This window comes from Hippocampus bargibanti, linkage group LG08 (assembly GCF_051943395.1).
Source record: "Hippocampus bargibanti isolate YZ-2025 linkage group LG08, ASM5194339v1, whole genome shotgun sequence".
Taxonomy (NCBI): Eukaryota; Metazoa; Chordata; class Actinopteri; order Syngnathiformes; family Syngnathidae; genus Hippocampus; species Hippocampus bargibanti.
In genome coordinates, this window is record NC_142741.1 from 1,617,646 (window position 1) to 1,643,918 (window position 26,273).

At 39.6% G+C, this 26,273-nt stretch overlaps 1 protein-coding gene across 5 annotated transcripts in view; it reads right to left on the reverse strand.

The window, feature by feature from the left end:
• Positions 1–690: 690 nt before the first annotated feature.
• The window catches only part of nr4a2a (nuclear receptor subfamily 4, group A, member 2a), a 33,547-nt gene continuing 7,964 nt past the window's right edge, over positions 691–26,273 (reverse strand). For 2 of the 5 annotated variants that reach the window (XM_089002568.1, XM_089002564.1), the window contains 7 exons: positions 24,918–25,095; positions 3,837–4,991; positions 2,873–3,002; positions 2,581–2,744; positions 2,158–2,360; positions 1,877–2,055; positions 691–1,776 (listed from right to left, as the gene is read on the reverse strand). In XM_089002568.1, coding sequence (XP_088858694.1) covers positions 1,496–1,776; positions 1,877–2,055; positions 2,158–2,360; positions 2,581–2,744; positions 2,873–3,002; positions 3,837–4,817 — 1,938 coding nt within the window. In that variant the 5' untranslated portion in view covers positions 4,818–4,991; positions 24,918–25,095 and the 3' untranslated portion in view covers positions 691–1,495. Of the gene's footprint in view, positions 1,777–1,876; positions 2,056–2,157; positions 2,361–2,580; positions 2,745–2,872; positions 3,003–3,836; positions 4,992–5,772; positions 6,018–24,917; positions 25,096–26,273 lie in introns of those variants that run through there. The other 3 variants (XM_089002566.1, XM_089002569.1, XM_089002567.1) reach the window with 3 other exon arrangements.

Sequence of the window (26,273 nt, forward strand, 5' to 3'; positions counted from 1 at the left end):
CGTTTTATTTTATTTCATAAACCACAGTTGTAATGTTTGACTTGTTGCGCGAGACCTGTTTTAATTATGGCCTTTTAGATTTGATTCAACCAAAAAAAAAAACGTCGAAAAGTAGGTTTAAGATGAACGAAATTCGGAGAAAAACAAAAAGGGGCGAACAAGCGTGTGGTTTAAACGTATTGAAAAGTGACGAATATGCCAAATCGAAACGTTTTAACATTTACTAAAACTCACGCAAGTCGTTCGTTTCAACATGACGACTTTTTAATGTCGTTTTTAAACGAATCTCTCAAAACGAAACGTTTAAATTCTCGATTTTAAGCGTCTAAACGACCTTTCAATATCCAACATAATCATAATTCGGGAGCAAACGGAAGTAAAAATAATGTCGCAGGCCTTCGTGCAGATTCGCCACGTTGACTTACGTTTAATACCAGCGAATATCAATATTTTTTCACTTTGTCTCACAAAGAAAAAATATCTGGATTTCCGCGTTTTATTCGTAAACATTAAATAATCGTTTCCCCCTATAGTACCGAGGCCTCCTGCACATACTATTATATACGCTATTATACACTATTTTTTGTTTCGTGTAAAATTCCCAAAATCTCGTCAAAGCGTATATTTGCACCCCCACCCCATTACTACCCCCATGATGCTCGTCGACCGTCTGACAAAAGTGCTCTTGAGCATTTAGAGAAAGCTTTATATTTCACAGCAACAATACTTACAGCAACACATACAAACGAGGAAATGTGACGGTTGTACAAACACGGATGGCTCCCTCCCTTCCCTGGCTTGCTCGTCTATACACAAGAGATCAGATATGTATATATATACATATATACGTGGATATGTATTTATACACATACATATACAATGTATATATTTAGACACGAGTTTGAGTGCCAACTACATCGGTATCAAATCTAACAGACTACATAGTGTCCGATCGACTATATAGACATCACCTCTGCCTATGGAGGAGCAACAAAAAATAAATAATTAGAATAAGACATGCTTGGTTTTTTTCTAGGGGGGGGTTTAAGGGGCGAGGCACGGTTTGAAAAGGAGTGTTGGGGGCATTATAACAAAATTTGTTCATATTATAAACCGATGCGTCATCTATTCGATAATATACAGTGTCAGCATATACATTATATATACTATATATGTACATATATATATAGACATGGAATATATTTGACATCTGGAGGTGGTGGAGACATAATTGGAAAGATTCGTTTTTAACCCACGTTTGCATTTGATCGTTTTTTTTCATGCAGTGTCCAAAAATTGAAAATGTGAAATGAAAAATTAAGCATACACGGGGTTTTGTCAGCCATTTTAGGAAGGTCCTCAGAGGAAAGAAATGGTCCAGTTAGTCCTGCTTTTTTTGCAGATGTCCAAAAAAGAACAGAAATGGGGATTTTTGGGGAAGGGGCAAGGGTGGGGGGGGGGGATCTGCGTGGGACCCACGGCCTGTTTTTTCATTTCAGAAAGGCAGCGTGTCAAGGAAGAGTTTGTCGATGATGGCTGGCGGAGGCACGAGGTCTTCGAGTTTGAGGTAAAAGATACGTTGCAGCCCCTGCGTGCACAACGTACGCAACTCGGGCAGTTTGCCCAGCAGCTTGGACAAATAATTAGGCCGGTTCAAGCCGCCTCCGCCATTTCCGCCACTTCCGCCGCCCGTGAACGCCACTTGGTCCTTCAGGCAATTGACGATCTTATTCTGTAGCTCCTCCACGCGTTTAGGCTCTCTCAGCCCGTGTCTCTCTATAAAAAAAACAACACACAGAGTCATCGTCAAGCACGACAGAGACAACCAATCGATCTCAAAGACAACGAATCGATCCCAATCGGACGAGTCGATCACCTGTGACCATGGCCAACGCGGCGATACAAGCGAACGCCGAGATATCCACACTCATGCCTTGCAAATTGGACGAAAACTCCACGATGGCGTCCACCCACTCGCCGAAACCACGCACGCACTGCAGCCTGTGCAGCACCACCCCGTTACAAAAGATCAACTTGCCTTCCACCGGGTTGGACCTTCGAAACCAGAAGCGACACGCGTTCTCGTTTCAATGAAAAGACGACCAAACCGAGCGAGGAGTCGTAATCCGGATACCCCAAACGCGGTTTTAGACGTACCTGTACGCCAGTCTGAGGACGAAGAGTTCCAGGAAAGCCGATTCGAAAAGGAGGTCCTGGTCCGCCTTGGGAAGATCACAGAAGCCCGGGATCTTCTCGGCCCAGCCTCGGATGATCTCCATGGAGCCGGTGAGTAAGTCGTAGAACTGCTGGATGTGTTGAGTGTTGTCACCCGCCATTTGGTAGTCAGGACTCGCCTGGAACTGGAATGCCCCGCACCCACCCACCATTTTAATGAACTCCCTTTAAAATTATATAATCCGTGAAATTACACAGTGGGTCGTTAGGTGACTTTTCCTTTTATTATTATTATGAAACCCCTCCCCATACCCGCCCCTCCCCACGGAGTCATTTAAAGAAAGTCGCCAAGTACTTTTTTTCCCCCAAATTTGCTAAGAACCCCCCCTCCCTCCCTTTACTCACTCTGGAGTAGTCCAGGGCGGACATGGAAGGGTTCGAGTCCACATGGGCCCTGACCAGAGCACTGATGAGACTGACCGGGGGTGAAGGTGGGGAGGGTTCTTGGGGGCTTTTAGGTTTAGATGGCAGGCGTCCTCGTCGACCTTTCAGATTGTCCGTCCGAACCACTGCAAATAAATAAACCGTTTAGATCACAGTGACGTCACATTGACCCAAAACAACGAATCAACTAAACTATGTACGTAAATTGTCTGTAAAAAAACAACGAGGCAAGTTTGACACCCCCACGACGTACCTTCTCGAACCATTCCGACCACAAGGCACTTCTGGAAACGGCAGAACTGGCAACGGTTTCTCCGGCGTTTGTCAACGGGACAGTTTTTATTTGCTAAGCACACATATTTGGCATTTTTCTGGACGGTGCGCTACACGGAGACAGAAAAACATATTTCTTTTTTAGTGGTGGTGGTGGTGGTAGTGGGGTTGCTTTTTAGACACTCTTGAACGTGACGGTTTTCATGAAAAGCGGATTTTTTTATTATAATAATACAATTGATTTGTAAGCGCCTTTCAAAACTCTCAAGGTGACTTTACCGTCACAGGAGAAGTTTTTCTGTGTTTTAAAAAAAGCGATTCTAGGCCCCTTGTCAACTTGTAAATACATATTTAGGTGCGTAAATTGTAAGTAATAGATTCCAAATGACGTTTTTGACGGTATTCAAGAAAGAAAGAAACAAAATGTAGGGAAATGATCTTTTTTTTGTGGGAGAACGTGCAAAATCATCTCATCTCATCTCGTTTAAATGTTCATAGTTTCACTCGAATGGAGGAAAGAACGAGATGCTTTTTTTGTATCATATTTGTATCATATTATGTATCAAATCATATTTCTATCAGTCTGTTTTATACGTTTTTTCAACGCTCTGTCAAAATGAGACGTGTTTAATTTGGGTACTAAATGCAATACAATACAATGCATATGGATTTAGATGGCGCTTTAAGAACAGCTTTTTAAGAATAATAATTAAATGAAGCAAACGATTGTAAAATGTTTTTTTTAAGGCGACTAAAAGACAGAAAAAAATGTGGAGGCAAATGGAGTGGGCCTTTTTTGATATTTTTTAATTATAACACATAGGAGCTGGAATATAGCGACATTATACATGTATTTTATACTGTATTTTTTGCTCGTGGTGCAAAACCACCTCAAGAGGTGCCCCCCCCCCCCCCATTATATGATAAAGAATGACGTATCCCACCTTGAAAAAGCCCTTGCATCCCTCGCAGGTTCGAACCCCGTAATGTTGACAAGCCGCGTTGTCCCCGCACACCGCGCACAGCCCCTCGTTGGACGGCGACCCCCGAGAGGGCGGCGACGGCACCTGACTCTCCACCAGCTGGTGGTGCGCGTGACCCAACTGCAGCGAGTGCGGGAAGGCCAAGCCGCCCGGCTTGCGGAGGCCGCCGCCCACCGCAAAGCTTTGCGCGTCCAGGCCCCGGTGGTGAACCGCGGCGGCGGCCGCCGCGGCCGCCGCCGCGGGGCCGTCGTGGCCCATGGTGACGTGAAGCGGGCCGTCGAATCGCATCTGACAGCTGGAAACGGGCGTTCCGGGCGGGGATTGCTTAAAGGAGAAGAGGGAGAGCCGCGAGACGGGATTCTTGCGGGGTTCCATCATGTAGTTGTGGTGGAAGGGGTGCAGCGACGGGCCGGGGTCGTCCCACATGGCGCCCGCGCCGCCGCCGGACTGCACCTGGAAGTTGGGCGTGCTGGGCGACGACGGCGGTTTGAAGTAGACGGGCCCCGCGTGGGCCATCATGTCGTCGGATGGCGGCGGAAGGTGACCCTGCTGATGAGGGTGAGGGTGAGGGTGGTGGGGGTGATGGTGCGAATGCGGGTGCGGGTGAGGGTGGGGGTACCCGTGCATTTGCACGTCCTCCACTTTGATAGGCGACTGCTCGCCTCCTCCGCCGTGCGGGACTTGGTAGAGGCAAGGCGGCTTGACGTCGTAACCCGCCGCCGCCGCCGCCGCGTTGTAGTTGTCCACGAAAGTGCTGAAACTCGGGAGGGACGTGGTGGCGCTGATTTCGGTGTTGGTTAAGTCCATGCTAAACTTTACGAACTCGGGGGTGAGGAAGTCGCAGCTGTACTCCCCCCCGGCCGCCGCGTGGTAGCTGAAACTTTGGGATGCCGGGCTGGCTCCTTGCGGGGATGATCCATACTGAGCCTGGACGCAGGGCATGGCTGCCCGGGGGTGCAAAAAAATGGGGGTCACAATAGGGCTGGGGGTTGGTTCAAAAAACGCCCGTTTTCACCTTGAGATGGTGGTGGGTTTATAGTTTTTATTTTGGGGGGGAGGCGGGTGAGATACGCGACTCGGGTTGACTGGTTGGGTTCGACTTGGGGGGGTCTTGCCCTGTTGGAAAAAAAAAATGACACCACAAGCATAAAATAGCAAAAAGTGCTAAATGCAAAACATTTTCAACTTCTTTTTACATTTTTATTTTGCACGGAATGTCACTTATTTTATCTTTTTTCATATCACAAAGATACATATTGCCCCCCCCCCCCCCGAAAAAAAATCACTTATATTACTTGGCAACCTGCTCATATGCAATCTTTTAAAAAAATAGATATTATAACGCGATAGCATCCCCCCCCAAAAAAATGACTTATTTTACTTGACAACTTGCTCACATGCAATCATTTTAAATTAAAAATAAAATATAACGCGATAGTACTGCCACCCCACCCCCCCTGAAAGAACCCCCAAAATCACTTATTTCACTTGGCAACTTGCTCATATGCAATATGTTTAAATTAAACATAAAATATAACGCGATAGTATTGCCCCCCCCCCTCCACCCCCGAAAACAAGTAAATGTCACTTATTTTACATGGCAACTTGCTCACATGCAATCTTTTTAAATTAAAAATAAAATATTATAACGTGATAGCATTGACACTCCCCCCCCCCCAAAAAAAAATGTCACTCATTTTACTTGGCAAACCTGCTCACATGCATTTTTTTAAAATATTACAACGCAATATTGTGACCCCCCCCTCAAAAAAAACCCCTAAAATGTCACTTATTTTACTTGGCAACCTGCTCGTATGCAATCTAAAAAAATATATATCATAACGCGATAGCATTGCCCCCCCCCCCCCCCCAAAAAAAAAGACCCCAACACTAGTACCTCTTTGGACATCCAAGGTGTTCTAATCCATGCAATAAGCATTCAGGAGATGTTCCCGTCTTCCTTGAAAATGTTGTTGTAAAAGAAAGAAGAAGCTCCCCCCTCCCAAAATCATGAAGACTGAAGACCCCCCATCCCTCCCTCAGCCTGTGAGCAAGCGACAATCTCCTCGAACTAAGCCACCACGAGCCAATGTGGCTTTTGTTTATGTGAGCTCCGGATGAGGTGGTCCCCACGTGTTTGCTGCCGTGACGTCACTGACGTCAACATCGACGCTAGCCAATCGCGGGCGGGGGGTGGGAGGGGACGCCGGAGTGGGGGGTAGAGGGGAGGTGGCGGTCCGGGGAGGGGGTCGCGGTGGTGGTGGTGGTGGTGGTGGGTGGGTTGTCATCGTTCTCCAGCTCCTTCTGCCTGCTGAGCTCGATCTATGCTGCTTCCCACATGGACATGAAGCTGAGATGTAGAGGGGATAAAGGTGGAGGGGGGGGGGGCTACACTCACCTTGAACAGGATTTAAAGACCACTTCCGGTTTTGCCCAAGCCAGAAAAAAAAAAGTTTGAATCAGATTTCAGACTAAAATTGGTTTCAAAAGATAAACTAAGCCATTGTGGTTCGGCTAACTGGTAGAGTTCAAGGTGTAGGGTCTTATTATTATTATTATTATTATTATTATTATTATTATTATTATTATTATTATTATTATTATTATTATTACATCATTGTTATTGTTTTTACATTATTGCATAAAATGAATCACGTTGGAGCATTTAAATGACATGAAAATACGATTGTGAGGTGAAAATCCCAACGCAATATAAGAATAATAATACATTTCATAAAAATCGACAATACGAAATATAAAATGATACAAATGACACTAAAAGTTATACAATTATAAATGTACTGTAAACGGTTTGGTATATAATCGTATTCAAAGGAAAATGTTGCTTAAAAACAACAGATTGACATCATATACTATTCTGTCACATGTCACATCGGCCATTTTGAATGGATTTTGACTTACGACCGTTTGACTTATGACTTATGACCGTTTTGTCGGAACGGAACCCGATCGTGTATCTATATATGTGTATATATGTGTACATATATATGTGTTTTTTACCTTTTGTACCCCTGCCCCGATTTCAAGCACAGATAACTCCAGACCCAGATAAATTAGGAATTAACATAGGTGGTGCGTTTCAAGCTTTGGTCAGACCACTGGCAATATTTTTCCCTCCCACCACGGAGGCATCATTTCCCTTTTGTACACATGCCCCGATTTCAAGCTCAGATAACTCCAGACCCATGTAACTTAGGAATTAACTCTTTTTTTCTGATGAAAGAAGGGAGTCTAGAAGGTTTCTAACGCAGAATTGAATGTTTATGTACTTCTAAAACTCAATATTCTGTGGGTCCTAGAATTGGAGTGAAAATGACAAAAACCCTGGCACTGTATTGGACACATTTTTTTGCACATCATCTGGCACGGAATGAGTTAAAGGCCAAACGATGAAAAACATTGTTTATTTGTATCTTTATCAATTAATTTCCAACATCACCTTTTGCTCAGTTAGCACCAAGCCCTTTTCTGATGCTAACCGTGCATGGTGACACCTGCCCACACCACTTTGCCAAGTCATGGGCTGCCATTGGTCGTTTCGAAACGGAGAGCTAGGACCCCTTCCGGAGTGTAATTCCCACCCTGCAGCACTGGTGTGACATAAGCCTCATAAAACTAAAGGCGGGCGGTCGGGTAATATTATTCTACCTTATCGTCTGATTCGTCAATTGTGTTCCAAATTTAGACCTCAACTTCTGGGCAATGGAGGGGGGGGGGGTGTTCAATGTGTGTGAGTGGGAAAATCGTACTAATTAGTTATCGCGGGGGAACCGATTTAGTGGCCGCTAGAGGGGAAAAGCCTGATTGCTTACGGAGGCGGGCGAAAAAAAAAAATAATAATAAAAAAATACATGAAAATGAAGTCAAGTTGACACGTGGCCAAAGCGTAGCGTATTGTTTTGCAGGCCATCTCGGAGTAATCTAAGACTAACACCTTGTGTCCAGGAGTTACTCTGGCGGTGTTTTAGGCGAATATTAGTGTGGGCAGCAGGCCAAGAAAGGAAAAAAAATGCATTGGACAGCATCCTGTTTTTGTGCGGACGAAAAAAAAATACTTAAGGCACGCAAAGGCAAAAAGCACAGCGGTACACTCAAGGACGAGCGACTGAGGAGCGTATTGCCCCCGCTAGTGTTGACTATTTATATTGTAACCAGTGTTAAAATATCCATCAAAATGCTGGTTTTCATGTTAGGTCGCTTTGAAATGTGATGGAGGCTCGAGATTGAAGGCGTTATGCCGCACAGATTATGTATGTATGTATGTATGTATGTATGTATGGATGGATGGATGGATGTATTGGTGGATGGATGATGAATGTATATGTATGTATGTATGTATGTATGTATGTATGTATGTATGTATGTATGTATGTATGTATGTATGGATGGATGCGTATGTATGTATGTATGTATGTATGTATGTATGTATGTATGTATGTATGGATGGATGGATATATGTATGGATGAATGTGTATGTATGCATGTATGTATGTAGGCATGTATGGATGGATGGATGTATTGGTGGATGGATGATGAATGTATATGTATGTATGTATGTATGTATGTATGTATGTATGTATGTATGTATGTATGTATGTATGTATGTATGTATGTATGGATGGATGTATTGGTGGATGGATGATGAATGTATATGTATGTATGTATGTATGTATGGATGGATGTATGGATGAATGTATATGTATGTATGTATGTATGTATGTATGTATGTATGTATGTATGTATGTATGTATGTATGTATGTATGTATGTATGTAAATTTATCATGTATGTACTATATACAGTATTTTTTTCAGGCTAAAAATGGCTGACGATACATGGTTGTTGTTTTTTTCGGCCAAAAACGCCTTACTATACATGGTCATTTTTTTTCGGCCAAAAATGCCTTACTATACATGGTCGTTTTTTTCGGCCCAAAACGCCTTACTATACATGGTCGTTTTTTTTCGGCCAAAAATGCCTTACTATACATGGTCGTTTTTTTCGGCCCAAAACGCCTTACTATACATGGTCGTTTTTTTCCGCCAAAAATGCCTTACTATACATGGTCGTTTTTTTCGGCCAAAAATGCCTTACTATACATGGTCAATTTTTTCGGCCAAAAATGCCTTACTATACATGGTCATTTTTTTTCGGCTAAAAACGCCTTACTATACATGGTCGTTTTTTTCGGCCAAAAACGCCTTACGTCGCATGGTCGTTTTTTTCGGCCAAAAATGCCTTACTATACATGGTCATTTTTTTTCGGCTAAAAACGCCTTACTATACATGGTCGTTTTTTTCGGCCAAAAACGCCTTACTATACATGGTCGTTTTTTTTCCGCCAAAAATGCCTTACAATACATGGTCGTTTTTTTTCGGCTAAAAACGCCTTACTATACATGGTCGGTTTTTTTCGGCCAAAAATGCCTTACTATACATGGTCGTTTTTTTCGGCCAAAAATGCCTTACTATACATGGTCGTTTTTTTCGGCTAAAAACGCCTTACAATACATGGTCGTTTTTTTTTTTCCGCCAAAAATGCCTTACAATACATGGTCGTTTTTTTTCGGCTAAAAACGCCTTACTATACATGGTCGTTTTTTTTCGGCCAAAAATGCCTTACTATACATGGTCGTTTTTTTCGGCCCAAAACGCCTTACTATACATGGTCGTTTTTTTCGGCCAAAAATGCCTTACTATACATGGTCGTTTTTTTCGGCCCAAAACGCCTTACTATACATGGTGGTTTTTTTCGGCCAAAAACGCCTTACTATACATGGTCGTTTTTTTCCGCCAAAAATGCCTTACTATACATGGTCGTTTTTTTCGGCCAAAAATGCCTTACTATACATGGTCAATTTTTTCGGCCAAAAATGCCTTACTATACATGGTCATTTTTTTTCGGCTAAAAACGCCTTACTATACATGGTCGTTTTTTTCGGCCAAAAACGCCTTACTATACATGGTCGTTTTTTTCGGCCAAAAATGCCTTACTATACATGGTAATTTTTTTTCGGCTAAAAACGCCTTACTATACATGGTCGTTTTTTTCGGCCAAAAATGCCTTACTATACATGGTCATTTTTTTTCGGCTAAAAACGCCTTACTATACATGGTCGTTTTTTTCGGCCAAAAACGCCTTACTATACATGGTCGTTTTTTTTCCGCCAAAAATGCCTTACAATACATGGTCGTTTTTTTTCCGCCAAAAATGCCTTACAATACATGGTCGTTTTTTTTCGGCTAAAAACGCCTTACTATACATGGTCGGTTTTTTTCGGCCAAAAATGCCTTACTATACATGGTCGTTTTTTTCGGCCCAAAACGCCTTACTATACATGGTCGTTTTTTTCGGCCAAAAATGCCTTACTATACATGGTCGTTTTTTTCGGCCAAAAACGCCTTACTATACATGGTCGTTTTTTTCGGCCCAAAACGCCTTACTATACATGGTCGTTTTTTTCGGCCAAAAATGCCTTACTATACATGGTCGTTTTTTTCGGCCCAAAACGCCTTACTATACATGGTCGTTTTTTTCGGCCAAAAATGCCTTACTATACATGGTCGTTTTTTTCGGCCCAAAACGCCTTACTATACATGGTGGTTTTTTTCGGCCAAAAACGCCTTACTATACATGGTCGTTTTTTTCCGCCAAAAATGCCTTACTATACATGGTCGTTTTTTTCGGCCAAAAATGCCTTACTATACATGGTCAATTTTTTCGGCCAAAAATGCCTTACTATACATGGTCATTTTTTTTCGGCTAAAAACGCCTTACTATACATGGTCGTTTTTTTCGGCCAAAAACGCCTTACTATACATGGTCGTTTTTTTCGGCCAAAAATGCCTTACTATACATGGTCATTTTTTTTCCGCCAAAAATGCCTTACAATACATGGTCGTTTTTTTTCGGCTAAAAACGCCTTACTATACATGGTCGTTTTTTTTCGGCCAAAAATGCCTTACTATACATGGTCGTTTTTTTCGGCCCAAAACGCCTTACTATACATGGTCGTTTTTTTCGGCCAAAAATGCCTTACTATACATGGTCGTTTTTTTCGGCCAAAAACGCCTTACTATACATGGTCGTTTTTTTCGGCCAAAAACACCTTACTATACATGGTCGTTTTTTTCGGCTAAAAATGCCTTACTATACATGCTCGTTTTTTTCGGCCAAAAATGCCTTACTATACATGGTCGTTTTTTTCGGCCCAAAACGCCTTACTATACATGGTCGTTTTTTTCGGCCAAAAACGCCTTACTATACATGGTCGTTTTTTTCGGCCCAAAACGCCTTACTATACATGGTCATTTTTTTTCGGCTAAAAACGCCTTACTATACATGGTCGTTTTTTTCGCCTAAAAATGCCTTACTATACATGGTCGTTTTTTTCGGCCCAAAACGCCTTACTATACATGGTCATTTTTTTTCGGCTAAAAACGCCTTACTATACATGGTCGTTTTTTTCGGCCAAAAATGCCTTACTATACATCGTCGTTTTTTTTTCGGCCGAAAACGCCTTACTATACATGGTCGTTTTTTTCGGCTAAAAATGCCTTACTATACATGGTCGTTTTTTTCGGCTAAAAATGCCTTACTATACATGGTCGTTTTTTTCGGCCAAAAATGCCTTACTATACATGGTCGTTTTTTTCGGCCAAAAACGCCTTACTATACATGGTCGTTTTTTTCGGCCAAAAATGCCTTACTATACATGGTCGTTTTTTTCGGCCAAAAACGCCTTACTATACATGGTCGTTTTTTTCGGCCAAAAACACCTTACTATACATGGTCGTTTTTTTCGGCTAAAAATGCCTCACTATACATGGTCGTTTTTTTCGGCTAAAAATGCCTTACTATACATGGTCATTTTTTTCGGCCAAAAACGCCTTACTATACATGGTCGTTTTTTTCCGCCAAAAATGCCTTACTATACATGGTCGTTTTTTTCGGCCAAAAATGCCTTACTATACATGGTCAATTTTTTCGGCCAAAAATGCCTTACTATACATGGTCATTTTTTTTCGGCTAAAAACGGCTTACTATACATGGTCGTTTTTTTTCGGCCAAAAACGCCTTACTATACATGGTCGTTTTTTTCGGCCAAAAATGCCTTACTATACATGGTCATTTTTTTTCGGCTAAAAACGCCTTACTATACATGGTCGTTTTTTTCGGCCAAAAACGCCTTACTATACATGGTCGTTTTTTTTTCCGCCAAAAATGCCTTACAATACATGGTCGTTTTTTTTCGGCTAAAAACGCCTTACTATACATGGTCGTTTTTTTTCGGCCAAAAATGCCTTACTATACATGGTCGTTTTTTTCGGCCCAAAACGCCTTACTATACATGGTCGTTTTTTTCGGCCAAAAATGCCTTACTATACATGGTCGTTTTTTTTCGGCCAAAAACACCTTACTATACATGGTCGTTTTTTTCGGCTAAAAATGCCTTACTATACATGGTCGTTTTTTTCGGCCAAAAATGCCTTACTATACATGGTCGTTTTTTTCGGCCAAAAACGCCTTACTATACATGGTCGTTTTTTTCGGCCCAAAACGCCTTACTATACATGGTCATTTTTTTTCGGCTAAAAACGCCTTACTATACATGGTCGTTTTTTTCGGCCCAAAACGCCTTACTATACATGGTCGTTTTTTTCGCCTAAAAATGCCTTACTATACATGGTCGTTTTTTTCGGCCCAAAACGCCTTACTATACATGGTCATTTTTTTTCGGCTAAAAACGCCTTACTATACATGGTCGTTTTTTTCGGCCAAAAATGCCTTACTATACATCGTCGTTTTTTTTCGGCCGAAAACGCCTTACTATACATGGTCGTTTTTTTCGGCTAAAAATGCCTTACTATATATACATGGTCGTTTTTTTCGGCTAAAAATGCCTTACTATACATGGTCGTTTTTTTCGGCCAAAAACACCTTACTATACATGGTCGTTTTTTTCGGCTAAAAACGCCTTACTATACATGGTCGTTTTTTTCGGCCAAAAATGCCTTACTATACATGGTCGTTTATTTCGGCCCAAAACGCCTTACTATACATGGTCGTTTTTTTCGGCCAAAAACGCCTTACTATACATGGTCGTTTTTTTCCGCTAAAAACGCCTTACTATACATGGTCGTTTTTTTCGGCCAAAAACGCCTTACTATACATGGTCGTTTTTTTCGGCCAAAAACACCTTACTATACATGGTCGTTTTTTTCGGCTAAAAATGACTTACTATACATGGTCGTTTTTTTTCGGCCGAAAACGCCTTACTATACATGGTCGTTTTTTTCGGCTAAAAATGCCTTACTATACATGGTCGTTTTTTTCGGCTAAAAATGCCTTACTATACATGGTCGTTTTTTTCGGCTAAAAACGCCTTACTATACATGGTCGTTTTGTTCGGCCAAAAATGCCTTACTATACATTGTCGTTTTTTTCGGCCAAAAACGCCTTACTGTACATGGTCGTTTTTTTTCGGCCAAAAACGCCTTACTATACATGGCCCAAAACGCCTTACTATACATGGTCGTTTTTTTCGCCTAAAAATGCCTTACTATACATGGTCGTTTTTTTCGGCCCAAAACGCCTTACTATACATGGTCATTTTTTTTCGGCTAAAAACGCCTTACTATACATGGTCGTTTTTTTCGGCCAAAAATGCCTTACTATACATCGTCGTTTTTTTTCGGCCGAAAACGCCTTATTATACATGGTCGTTTTTTTCGGCTAAAAACGCCTTACTATACATGGTCGTTTTTTTCGGCTAAAAATGCCTTACTATACATGGTCGTTTTTTTCGGCCAAAAATGCCTTACTATACATGGTCGTTTTTTTCGGCCAAAAACGCCTTACTGTACATGGTCGTTTTTTTCGGCCAAAAATGCCTTACTATACATGGTCGTTTTTTTCGGCCAAAAACGCCTTACTATACATGGTCGTTTTTTTCGGCCAAAAACGCCTTACTATACATGGTCGTTTTTTTCGGCCAAAAACACCTTACTATACATGGTCGTTTTTTTCGGCTACAAACGCCTTACTATACATGGTCGTTTTTTTCGGCCAAAAAAGCCTTACTATACATGGTCGTTTTTTTCGGCCAAAAATGCCTTACTATACATGGTCGTTTTTTTCGGCCCAAAACGCCTTACTATACATGGTTGTTTTTTTCGGCCAAAAACGCCTTACTATACATGGTCGTTTTTTTCGGCTAAAAACGCCTTACTATACATGGTCGTTTTTTTTCGGCCAAAAACGCCTTACTATACATGGTCGTTTTTTTCGGCCAAAAACGCCTTACTATACATGGTCGTTTTTTTTCGGCTAAAAATGCCTTACTATACATGGTCGTTTTTTTCGGCTAAAAATGCCTTACTATACATGGTCGTTTTTTTCGGCCCAAAACGCCTTACTATACATGGTCGTTTTTTTCGGCCCAAAACGCCTTACTATACATGGTCGTTTTTTTCGCCCAAAAACGGCTTACTATACATGGTCGATTTTTTTCGGCTAAAAATGCCTTACTATACATCGTCGTTTTTTTTCGGCCGAAAACGCCTTACTATACATGGTCGTTTTTTTCGGCTAAAAATGCCTTACTATACATGGTCGTTTTTTTCGGCTAAAAATGCCTTACTATACATGGTCGTTTTTTTCGGCCAAAAATGCCTTACTATACATGGTCGTTTTTTTTCGGCCAAAAACGCCTTACTGTACATGGTCGTTTTTTTCGGCCAAAAATGCCTTACTATACATGGTCGTTTTTTTCGGCCAAAAACGCCTTACTATACATGGTCGTTTTTTTCGGCCAAAAACACCTTACTATACATGGTCGTTTTTTTCGGCCAAAAATGCCTTACTATACATGGTCGTTTTTTTCGGCCCAAAACGCCTTACTATACATGGTCGTTTTTTTCGGCCAAAAATGCCTTACTATACATGGTCGTTTTTTTTCGGCCGAAAACGCCTTACTATACATGGTCGTTTTTTTCGGCTAAAAATGCCTTACTATACATGGTCGTTTTTTTTCGGCTAAAAATGCCTTACTATACATGGTCGTTTTTTTTCGGCTAAAAACGCCTTACTATACATGGTCGTTTTTTTCGGCCAAAAATGCCTTACTATACATGGTCGTTTTTTTCGGCCAAAAACGCCTTACTATACATGGTCGTTTTTTTCGGCCAAAAATGCCTTACTATACATGGTCATTTTTTTTCGGCTAAAAACGGCTTACTATACATGGTCGTTTTTTTCGGCTAAAAACGGCTTACTATACATGGTCGTTTTTTTCGGCTAAAAATGCCTTACTATACATGGTCGTTTTTTTCGGCCAAAAATGCCTTACTATACATGGTCGTTTTTTTTCGGCCCAAAACGCCTTACTATACATGGTTGTTTTTTTCGGCCAAAAACGCCTTACTATACATGGTCGTTTTTTTCGGCTAAAAACGCCTTAGTATACATGGTCGTTTTTTTCGGCCAAAAACGCCTTACTATACATGGTCGTTTTTTTCGGCTAAAAATGCCTTACTATACATGGTCGTTTTTTTCGGCTAAAAATGCCTTACTATACATGGTCGTTTTTTTCGGCCCAAAACGCCTTACTATACATGGTCGTTTTTTTCGGCCCAAAACGCCTTACTATACATGGTCGTTTTTTTCGCCCAAAAACGGCTTACTATACATGGTCGATTTTTTTCGGCTAAAAATGCCTTACTATACATGGTCGTTTTTTGTCCGCCAAAATTGCCTTATTATATCGAAAGCTTTCCTACATGGGAAATTTTACAATAAAGCAAGTGGATATTGTGGGATTGAACCCTGGACCTCATACACACAAAGCACAAGCTTTGCCACAGAGCTATATATCCACTTCACGGTGTAAAAGCATATACCTATACAAAGTTTTTTTTTTCGAGCCGTCTTTGGGCTAAAAACGTCTTGGTTGTTTCTTTCGGATCAAAAACGCCTTATTATAGTCGTTAATAAGAATAACAATAAGAAAGCCTTTAATCGTCCCACACTGTGGAAGTTTGCAAAAATCACAAGTGAAAATGATGGGGATTGAACCCTGAACCTCATACACTCCAAGCACACACTTTACCACTGAGCTACATCCCTATTTGAAGTAATGAAAATGACTTACTATACATGGTCGTTTTTTTTCGGCCAAAAATGCCTTACGTTACATGGTCGTTCTTTTCGGCCCAAAACGCCTTACTATACATGGTCGTTTTTTTCGGCTAAAAACGCCTTACTATACATGGTCGTTTTTTTCGGCCAAAAATGCCTTACTATACATGGTCGTTTTTTTCGGCCCAAAACGCCTTACTATACATGGTCGTTTTTTTTTCGGCCAAAAATGCCTTACTTTACAAGTTCGTTTTTTTTCGGCTAAAAACGCCTTACTTTACATGGACGTTTTTTTCGGCTAAAAATGCCTTACTATACATGGTCGTTTTTTTCGGCTAAAAATGCCTTACTATACATGGTCGTTTTTTTTTCGGCTAAAAACGCCTTACTATACATGGTCGTTTTTTTCGGCTAAAAACGCCTTACTATACATGGTCATTTTTTTCGGCTAAAAATGCCTTACTATACATGGTCGTTTTTTTTCGGCCAAAAATGCTTTACTTTCCATGGTCGTTTTTTTCGGCTAAAAACGCCTTGCTATACATGGACGTTTTTTTCGGCTAAAAATGCCTTACTATACATGGTCGTTTTTTTTTTTCGGCTAAAAACGCCTTACTATACATGGTCGGTTTTTTTTCGGCTAAAAACGCCTTACGATACATGGTCATTTTTTTCGGCTAAAAATGCCTTACTATACATGGTCATTATTTTTCGGCCAAAAGTGCCTTACTATACATGGTCGTTTTTTTTCGGCTAAAAATGCCTTACTATACATGGTCTTTTTTTCGGCCAAAAATGCCTTACTATACATGGTCGTTTTTTTTCGGCTAAAAACGCCTTACTATACATGGTGGGTTTTTTTGGCCAAAAACGCCTTACTATACATGGTCGTTTTTTTCGGCCAAAAACGCCTTACTATACATGGTCGTTTTTTTTTTTTTTCGGATAAAAACGCCTTACTATACATGGTCATTTTTTTCGGCTAAAAATGCCTTACTATACATGGTCATTTTTTTTTCGGCCAAAAGTGCCTTACTATACATGGTCGTTTTTTTTTCGGCCTAAAATGCCTTACTATACATGGTCATTTTTTTCGCCTAAAAATGCCTTACTATACATGGTCATTTTTTTCGGCTAAAAATGCCTTACTATACATGGTCATTTTTTTTCGGCCAAAAACGCCTTATTATACATGGTCATTTTTTTTCGGCCAAAAACGCCTGACTATTCATGGTCATTTTTTTCGGCCAAAAACGCCTTACTATACATGGTCATTTTTTTCGGCTAAAAACGCCTTACTATACATGGTCGTTTTTTTTCGGCCAAAAACGCCTTACTATACATGGTCGTTTTTTTCGGTTAAAAATGCCTTACTATACATGGTCATTTTTTTCGGCTAAAAATGCCTTACTATACATGGTCATTTTTTTTCGGCTAAAAACGCCTTACTATACATGGTCGTTTTTTCGGCCAAAAACGCCTTACTATACATGGTCGTTTTTTTCGGCTAAAAACGGCTTACTATACATGGTGGTTTTTTTCGGCCAAAAACGCCTTACTATACATGGTCATTTTTTTCCGCCAAAAACGCCTTACTATACATGGTCATTTTTTCGGCTAAAAACGCCTTACTATACATGGTCGTTTTTTTTTGGCCAAAAACGCCTTACTATACATGGTCGTTTTTTTCGGCTAAAAACGGCTTACTATACATGGTGGTTTTTTTCGGCCAAAAACGCCTTACTATACATGGTCATTTTTTTCCGCCAAAAACGCCTTACTATACATGGTCATTTTTTTCGGCTAAAAATGCCTTACTATACATGGTCATTATTTTTCGGCCAAAAGTGCCTTACTATACATGGTCGTTTTTTTTCGGCTAAAAATGCCTTACTATACATGGTCTTTTTTTCGGCCAAAAATGCCTTACTATACATGGTCGTTTTTTTTCGGCTAAAAACGCCTTACTATACATGGTGGGTTTTTTTGGCCAAAAACGCCTTACTATACATGGTCGTTTTTTTCGGCCAAAAACGCCTTACTATACATGGTCGTTTTTTTTTTTTTCGGATAAAAACGCCTTACTATACATGGTCATTTTTTTCGGCTAAAAATGCCTTACTATACATGGTCATTTTTTTTCGGCCAAAAGTGCCTTACTATACATGGTCGTTTTTTTTTCGGCCTAAAATGCCTTACTATACATGGTCATTTTTTTCGCCTAAAAATGCCTTACTATACATGGTCATTTTTTTCGGCTAAAAATGCCTTACTATACATGGTCATTTTTTTTCGGCCAAAAACGCCTTATTATACATGGTCATTTTTTTTCGGCCAAAAACGCCTGACTATTCATGGTCATTTTTTTCGGCCAAAAACGCCTTACTATACATGGTCATTTTTTTCGGCTAAAAACGCCTTACTATACATGGTCGTTTTTTTTTCGGCCAAAAACGCCTTACTATACATGGTCGTTTTTTTCGGTTAAAAATGCCTTACTATACATGGTCATTTTTTTCGGCTAAAAATGCCTTACTATACATGGTCATTTTTTTTCGGCTAAAAACGCCTTACTATACATGGTCGTTTTTTCGGCCAAAAACGCCTTACTATACATGGTCGTTTTTTTCGGCTAAAAACGGCTTACTATACATGGTGGTTTTTTTCGGCCAAAAACGCCTTACTATACATGGTCATTTTTTTCCGCCAAAAACGCCTTACTATACATGGTCATTTTTTCGGCTAAAAACGCCTTACTATACATGGTCGTTTTTTTTTGGCCAAAAACGCCTTACTATACATGGTCGTTTTTTTCGGCTAAAAACGGCTTACTATACATGGTGGTTTTTTTCGGCCAAAAACGCCTTACTATACATGGTCATTTTTTTCCGCCAAAAACGCCTTACTATACATGGTCATTTTTTTCGGCTAAAAATGCCTTACTATACATGGTCATTATTTTTCGGCCAAAAGTGCCTTACTATACATGGTCGTTTTTTTTTCGGCTAAAAATGCCTTACTATACATGGTCTTTTTTTCGGCCAAAAATGCCTTACTATACATGGTCGTTTTTTTTCGGCTAAAAACGCCTTACTATACATGGTGGGTTTTTTTGGCCAAAAACGCCTTACTATACATGGTCTTTTTTTTCGGCCAAAAACGCCTTACTATACATGGTCGTTTTTTTTTTTTTTCGGATAAAAACGCCTTACTATACATGGTCATTTTTTTCGGCTAAAAATGCCTTACTATACATGGTCATTTTTTTTCGGCCAAAAGTGCCTTACTATACATGGTCGTTTTTTTTTTCGGCCTAAAATGCCTTACTATACATGGTCATTTTTTTCGCCTAAAAATGCCTTACTATACATGGTCATTTTTTTCGGCTAAAAATGCCTTACTATACATGGTCATTTTTTTTCGGCCAAAAACGCCTTATTATACATGGTCATTTTTTTTCGGCCAAAAACGCCTGACTATTCATGGTCATTTTTTTCGGCCAAAAACGCCTTACTATACATGGTCATTTTTTTCGGCTAAAAACGCCTTACTATACATGGTCGTTTTTTTTCGGCCAAAAACGCCTTACTATACATGGTCGTTTTTTTCGGTTAAAAATGCCTTACTATACATGGTCATTTTTTTCGGCTAAAAATGCCTTACTATACATGGTCATTTTTTTTCGGCTAAAAACGCCTTACTATACATGGTCGTTTTTTCGGCCAAAAACGCCTTACTATACATGGTCGTTTTTTTCGGCTAAAAACGGCTTACTATACATGGTGGTTTTTTTCGGCCAAAAACGCCTTACTATACATGGTCATTTTTTTCCGCCAAAAACGCCTTACTATACATGGTCATTTTTTCGGCGAAAAACGCCTTACTATACATGGTCGTTTTTTTTTGGCCAAAAACGCCTTACTATACATGGTCGTTTTTTTCGGCTAAAAACGGCTTACTATACATGGTGGTTTTTTTCGGCCAAAAACGCCTTACTATACATGGTCATTTTTTTCCGCCAAAAACGGCTTACTATACATGGTCATTTTTTCGGCTAAAAACGCCTTACTATACATGGTCGTTTTTTTTCGGCCAAAAACGCCTTACTATACATGGTCTTTTTTTTCGGCTAAAAATGCTTTACTATACATGGTCGTTTTTTTCGGCCAAAAATTCCTTACTATACATAGTCATTTTTTTTCGGCCAAAAACGCCTTACTATACATGGTCATTTTTTTTCGGCTAAAAACGCCTTACTATACATGGTCGTTTTTTCGGCCAAAAACGCCTTACTATACATGGTCGTTTTTTTTCGGCCAAAAACGCCTTACTATACATGGTCGTTTTTTTCGGCTAAAAACGGCTTACTATACATGGTGGTTTTTTTCGGCCAAAAACGCCTTACTATACATGGTCATTTTTTTCCGCCAAAAACGCCTTACTATACATGGTCATTTTTTCGGCTAAAAACGCCTTACTATACATGGTCGTTTTTTTTCGGCCAAAAACGCCTTACTATACATGGTCGTTTTTTTCGGCTAAAAATGCTTTACTATACATGGTCGTTTTTTTCGGCCAAAAATTCCTTACTATACATAGTCATTTTTTTTCGGCCAAAAACGCCTTACTATACATGGTCATTTTTTTTCGGCTAAAAACGCCTTACTATACATGGTCGTTTTTTTGGCCAAAAACGCCTTACTATACATGGTCGTTTTTTTCGGCTAAAAACGGCTTACTATACATGGTGGTTTTTTTCGGCTAAAACGCTTTACTATACATGGTTTTTTTTCGGCTAAAAATGCCTTACTATACATGGTCATTTTTTTTCGGCTAAAAACGGCTTACTATACATGGTCGTTTTTTTCGGCTAAAAACGGCTTACTATACATGGTGGTTTTTTTCGGCTAAAAATGCCTTACTATACAAGGCGGTTTTTTTTCGGCTAAAAATGCCTTACTATACATTGTCGGGTTTTTTTCGGCCAAAAACGTCTTACTATATACATGGTCGTTTTTTTGGGGCTAAAAATGCCTTACCATACAAAAGAGGCCTTATTATATAGAAAGCTTAAGTGGATATTGTGGGATTGAACCCTGGACCTCATACACACAAAGCGCAAGCTTTGTGTGTATTCATAACTGGATGAGTAATCATATTCATAACTGGATGAGTAACAAGAAAGCATCTTCTCCGAATCTGAAGCCATTGTTTTGATTTTCGAGCAAGGCGTCTCGAGACGTCTTGGCGTGACGTCACGAACAAGGGGGCGGGACCTTTTGAAACTCGGCATCTCCGAGGTCATTTTGAAGTAGTTTTGGGTCACTTGAAGTCATTTTTATTGGTGTTTTGCATTTGACTAAAAATATCAGCCTACGTGTTTTGGGTATTTTAGAAGCTATAAAACGTTTTTCTGATGTCAGTTAGGAAACAAAAAAAATGGTGTCGGTTGTCCTTTAAAAGATGAAACAAAACAAGGGTGGACAGTTTTTTTTCTTGGTAGTCCAGTTTCCTGTCACACCCACATCTCCCTTGAAGAGGAAAAAAGCTCTGAATGGAATATCCCGGACCCCCTGAAGGCATCCTTTTCCTCACACTCGGATTTCCCATTTGTGGAATTCCACTTTACAATCTTAAATGTCTACTCAATATGCTTTAATGCGTGCTCTTTCGAGCCGCCGAGCACTTCATCACTTTTATCCACCTTTATATAACACACTGTTAACTAGCAATGCCTCACGGAACAGCTTGTCTTGCAGCTTGCAGGGCGTCTGCATGCCACGATGAAGGAAACCGTTCGGCAGGCAAAATGAGACGGTAAAAATGTGGCGCGAGGCCGCCATCGTCGTCAATATCAATCCGTGCTGAATATTCATGAATCACAGTGTCATGACATGCTCTGTAATTGGCAGCAACGTTAGTAATGACGGCGGCGCTATCAAGGCCTTGCATATTCATGCCGATGACAATTTTTCCTCACGGCTGCGTTTTGTCTTCTTTTTTTTCCCTTCATTTTCAACATCTCCTCAAAGTGGAAATGTATTCTGGAGCTGCAGGTGTCCTCGCTGACACAATCAATTGCCCTCCCTGCCCCCTTGAAAAAAAAAAAAAATCAGATAAAGCATTAACTTTCTTTGATGAATAAAAAAAAAATGTATGAAATTACGCAAAGCACATAAGAATGCAAAAGAGTGCCAAATGAACCTTGTTATAATCGTTTGGGGAAGGAGGCAGGGCACGCCCAGGATTGGTCGCCATTAAACTGCAGGCGACATCCTGTGACTGGAAAGTGACCTTGAGAATTTTGAAAGGCGCTTACAAATGAAATGTATTATTATTATTATTATTATTATTATTATTATTATTATTATTATTATTATTATTAGGGTTATCATTATTATTATTATTACATGTCAACAAAAGTTCACTCACATATATGGATATTTATAATAGGAAAAATTATTTAGAAATATAAAACCATATTTATTGATTGATATCAAATATATATTATAAATATTTAATATTTATGCCCACTGATATATATAAAATAAAATATTTATTAAAAACAATTTATATACATGTGTGTATATTTTATAAATATAAAATAATATATTTTAAAATAAAAAATAATATATTATAAAATGTAAATGTAAAATAAAAACTAAAAATAATGTAAAATAAAAATAGTTATGAATTAAAAAAAACATTCATATCAAAATATATACATATACACAAATACATACAACTATATACATACATTACATACAGTACATAAAGTACATACATTCCATCCATCCATACATACATACATACGTACGTGCGTATATATATACATACATACATATATACATCCATACATACGTATATACATACATACACGTTCACATACATACATACATACATACAGACAGACAGACAGACAGACAGACAGGCATGCATGCATACATACATACATACATCCATACATACGTATACATACATACATACATACATACATACATATATACATACATACATACATACATACATACATACATACATACATACATACATACATACATACATACATACATACGTATGTATATGTATATATATATATATATATATATATATATATATATATATATATATATATATATATATATATATATATATATATATATATATATATATATATACATACATATATACATACACGTAACACCCGAGTTACGACCGGGTTCCGTTCCAATAAAATGGTCGTAAGTCAAACGTTCGTAAGTCGAAATCCATTCAAAATGGCCGACATGCCGTTTACACGACAGGATAGTATACAATGTCAATCTGTTATTTTTCAAGCATCGTTTTCTAGTGAATACTATTATATGCCAAACTGTTGACAGTTCATTTATAAATCTTATAACTTTTAGTGTCATTTTTATCATTTTATATTTCGTATTATCAATTTTTAGGACTGTATAACTGTACATGTAATGTATACACAGCTGTTTACTGTACAGTTCATTTATAAATGTCATAGTTTTTAGTGTCGTTTTTATCATTTTATATTTCATATTATTGATTTATATTTTATCCTTAGATTTTACGTTGTGGGTTTAAGAAAATCTTGGACCCAATCCAGAGTAAAAGCAATGCGCTTGTTCTTTTAACCGCATTTTGGCGGCCTTATTGCGCTTCCAGCTGTCAAAGCCAAGGAAAAATAATGGTGGCTTTAAAGCAATGGAATATGTATGGCCCCGCTTCCATATTCCCTCTCACGGCAAATAATTGCAATAGCGCGCTAAGATTTGGGTCACTAAGTATCCAAATGTTGATGGGCTTGGGTCGGGCTTTCGCGGCGGCGGGATCTCTCCGAACGGGCCGCCGCCATTTCTCATCAGCCCGAGAGCATCCAGCTCATTCGCCGAGGAGTCCGATATCGGCGGCGGCGGCGGCGAGAAATCGGATTACAAACAGGTAAATGCTTCATTTTTTCTCCGCAGCTGACACTTATCCGCCCAATTCCTGGTCCCCGTGGTCATATTGCTTTATTTGCCCGCCCGGGTTCATTTTTCACTCAAAAAATCGGGGGGCGGGCGAGGAAAGGGGTGACATGTTTTGCCTTGAATGAACTGCCTGACGTCGACGTTTCCTTGTTCTGCGGTCACAGGAATCTTTTTAAGGCGTCATAACGCTCATTCGCTCATTCATTTTTGGGCTTGTTTTGTACAAAATTACCTGATTCTGATGGTTATTTTATACAAAGAGGCCCACATTTGGGGGTCAAATTGACCCTGTGACCTTATAACACGAGCTGCCATTGCTCACCCACAAAAAAACTTATCATGTGACTGTAAAGTGACCTTGAAAGTTTTGAAAGGCGCTTAGAAATTAAATTTATTTTTATTATTCATATTAAATGTATTTGCATTCAAATCTATTTGCTCTAGCTAGGTGTCTATTAGCTATCTATTAGCTCTAGCTAGCTATCTGTTAGATAGCTAGCTATATTTGCTATATATTAGCTATCTGGCTAGCTACGTAGCTGGCTATTTATTAGCTATATGGCTATCTAGCTAGTTATCTAACGGTCTAGCTGGCAATCTATTAGCTATCTGTTAGCTAGCTGGCTAGCTTTCTGTCTATTTGAGTTACTTCCGGGTTGAGTGAAGGCTGGCGCGTGTAGCTGCCGCTGCTCACCCACAGAAAAACTTATCCTGTGACTGTAAAGTGACCTTGAGAGTTTTGAAAGGCCCTTATAGATGAAATTTATTATTATTATTATTGCACATCGTTTGGTAGTGAATGAGTTAAAAAGGCAACATTTACTTTTCTTTAAGTCACAAAATGATGTCACCCAACCAAGTCTGAGACAGTATCGCCCCTGTCCCCCTCCTCGCTTACCTGTGGCTTGTTCCAGACAACTCACCCGACCGGGAGCTGAAATGTCACCACTTTCCGTTGCTTTTCACCACATTTTAAGGAATCTCATTAGTCGACGCTTGTGTTTTCCTTTTTAGAGACATTTTTTTTTTTTTTTCGTTCTTTTTTCTCTCCCCATCTGGATGAACATGGCGGACTCCTGGAGGTGAACGGCAGAGGAGACCAATTAGTCAGATTGCAGCTTGACAGTCAAATAGAGGCGACAGTATCATAGCTTCAAAATCGATAGAATAATAATAATAATAATAATAATAATAATACATTTCATTTCTAAGCGCCTTTCAAAACTCTTAAGGTCACTTTACAGACATGGGGAGATTTTCTGTGGGTGAGCAGCGGCAGCGAGCATTAACTCAACCTCGAAGTAACTCAAATAGATAGAAAGCTAGCGAGATAATAGCTACATAGACAGCTCGATAGCTAATAGATAGCTAGCTATAAAGCTAGGTAGACAGCTAGATAGCAAATAGATCGCAAATGAATCAGTAGCGGTAGTTACATGCGCCAGCGTTCACTCAACCTCGAAGTAACTCAAATAGATAGAAAGCTAGCTAGCTAATAGCTAGATAGACAGCTCGATAGCTAATAGATAGCTAGCTATAAAGCTAGGTAGACAGCTAGATAGCAAATAGATCGCAAATGAATCAGTAGCGGTAGCTACACGCGCCAGCGTTCACTCAACCTCGAAGTAACTCAAATAGATAGAAAGCTAGCTAGCTAATAGCTAGCTAGACAGCTCGATAGCTAATAGATAGCTAGCTATAAAGCTAGGTAGACAGCTAGATAGCAAATAGATCGCAAATGAATCAGTAGCGGTAGTTACATGCGCCAGCGTTCACTCAACCTCGAAGTAACTCAAATAGATAGAAAGCTAGCTAGATAATAGCTACATAGACAGCTCGATAGCTAATAGATAGCTAGCTAAATAGCTAGCTAATTAACTCTTTTTTTCAGATGAAAGAAGAGATTCGAAGGTTTAGTAGTAGTCCTAAAACTCAACATTCTGTGGGTGCTGGAATTTTCCAATGTGTATGTATTGCATTGTATTTTGTACATACGCCCTCATTTCAAGTTCATATAACTCCAGACCCATATAACTTAGGAATTAACTCTTTTTTTCTCTGATGAAAGAAGAGATTCTAAGTTTTCTTACGCTGCATTGAATGTCTATGTAGTCCTAAAACTCAATATCCTGTGGGTCCTGCAATTCGAGTGACAATGACAAAAACCCTGGCACTGGAGTGGACACATTTTTCAGTACTTTGTCTGGCAGTGAATGAGTTAAATATGATCTGAGCATCGTTGCGGGACAGCAAT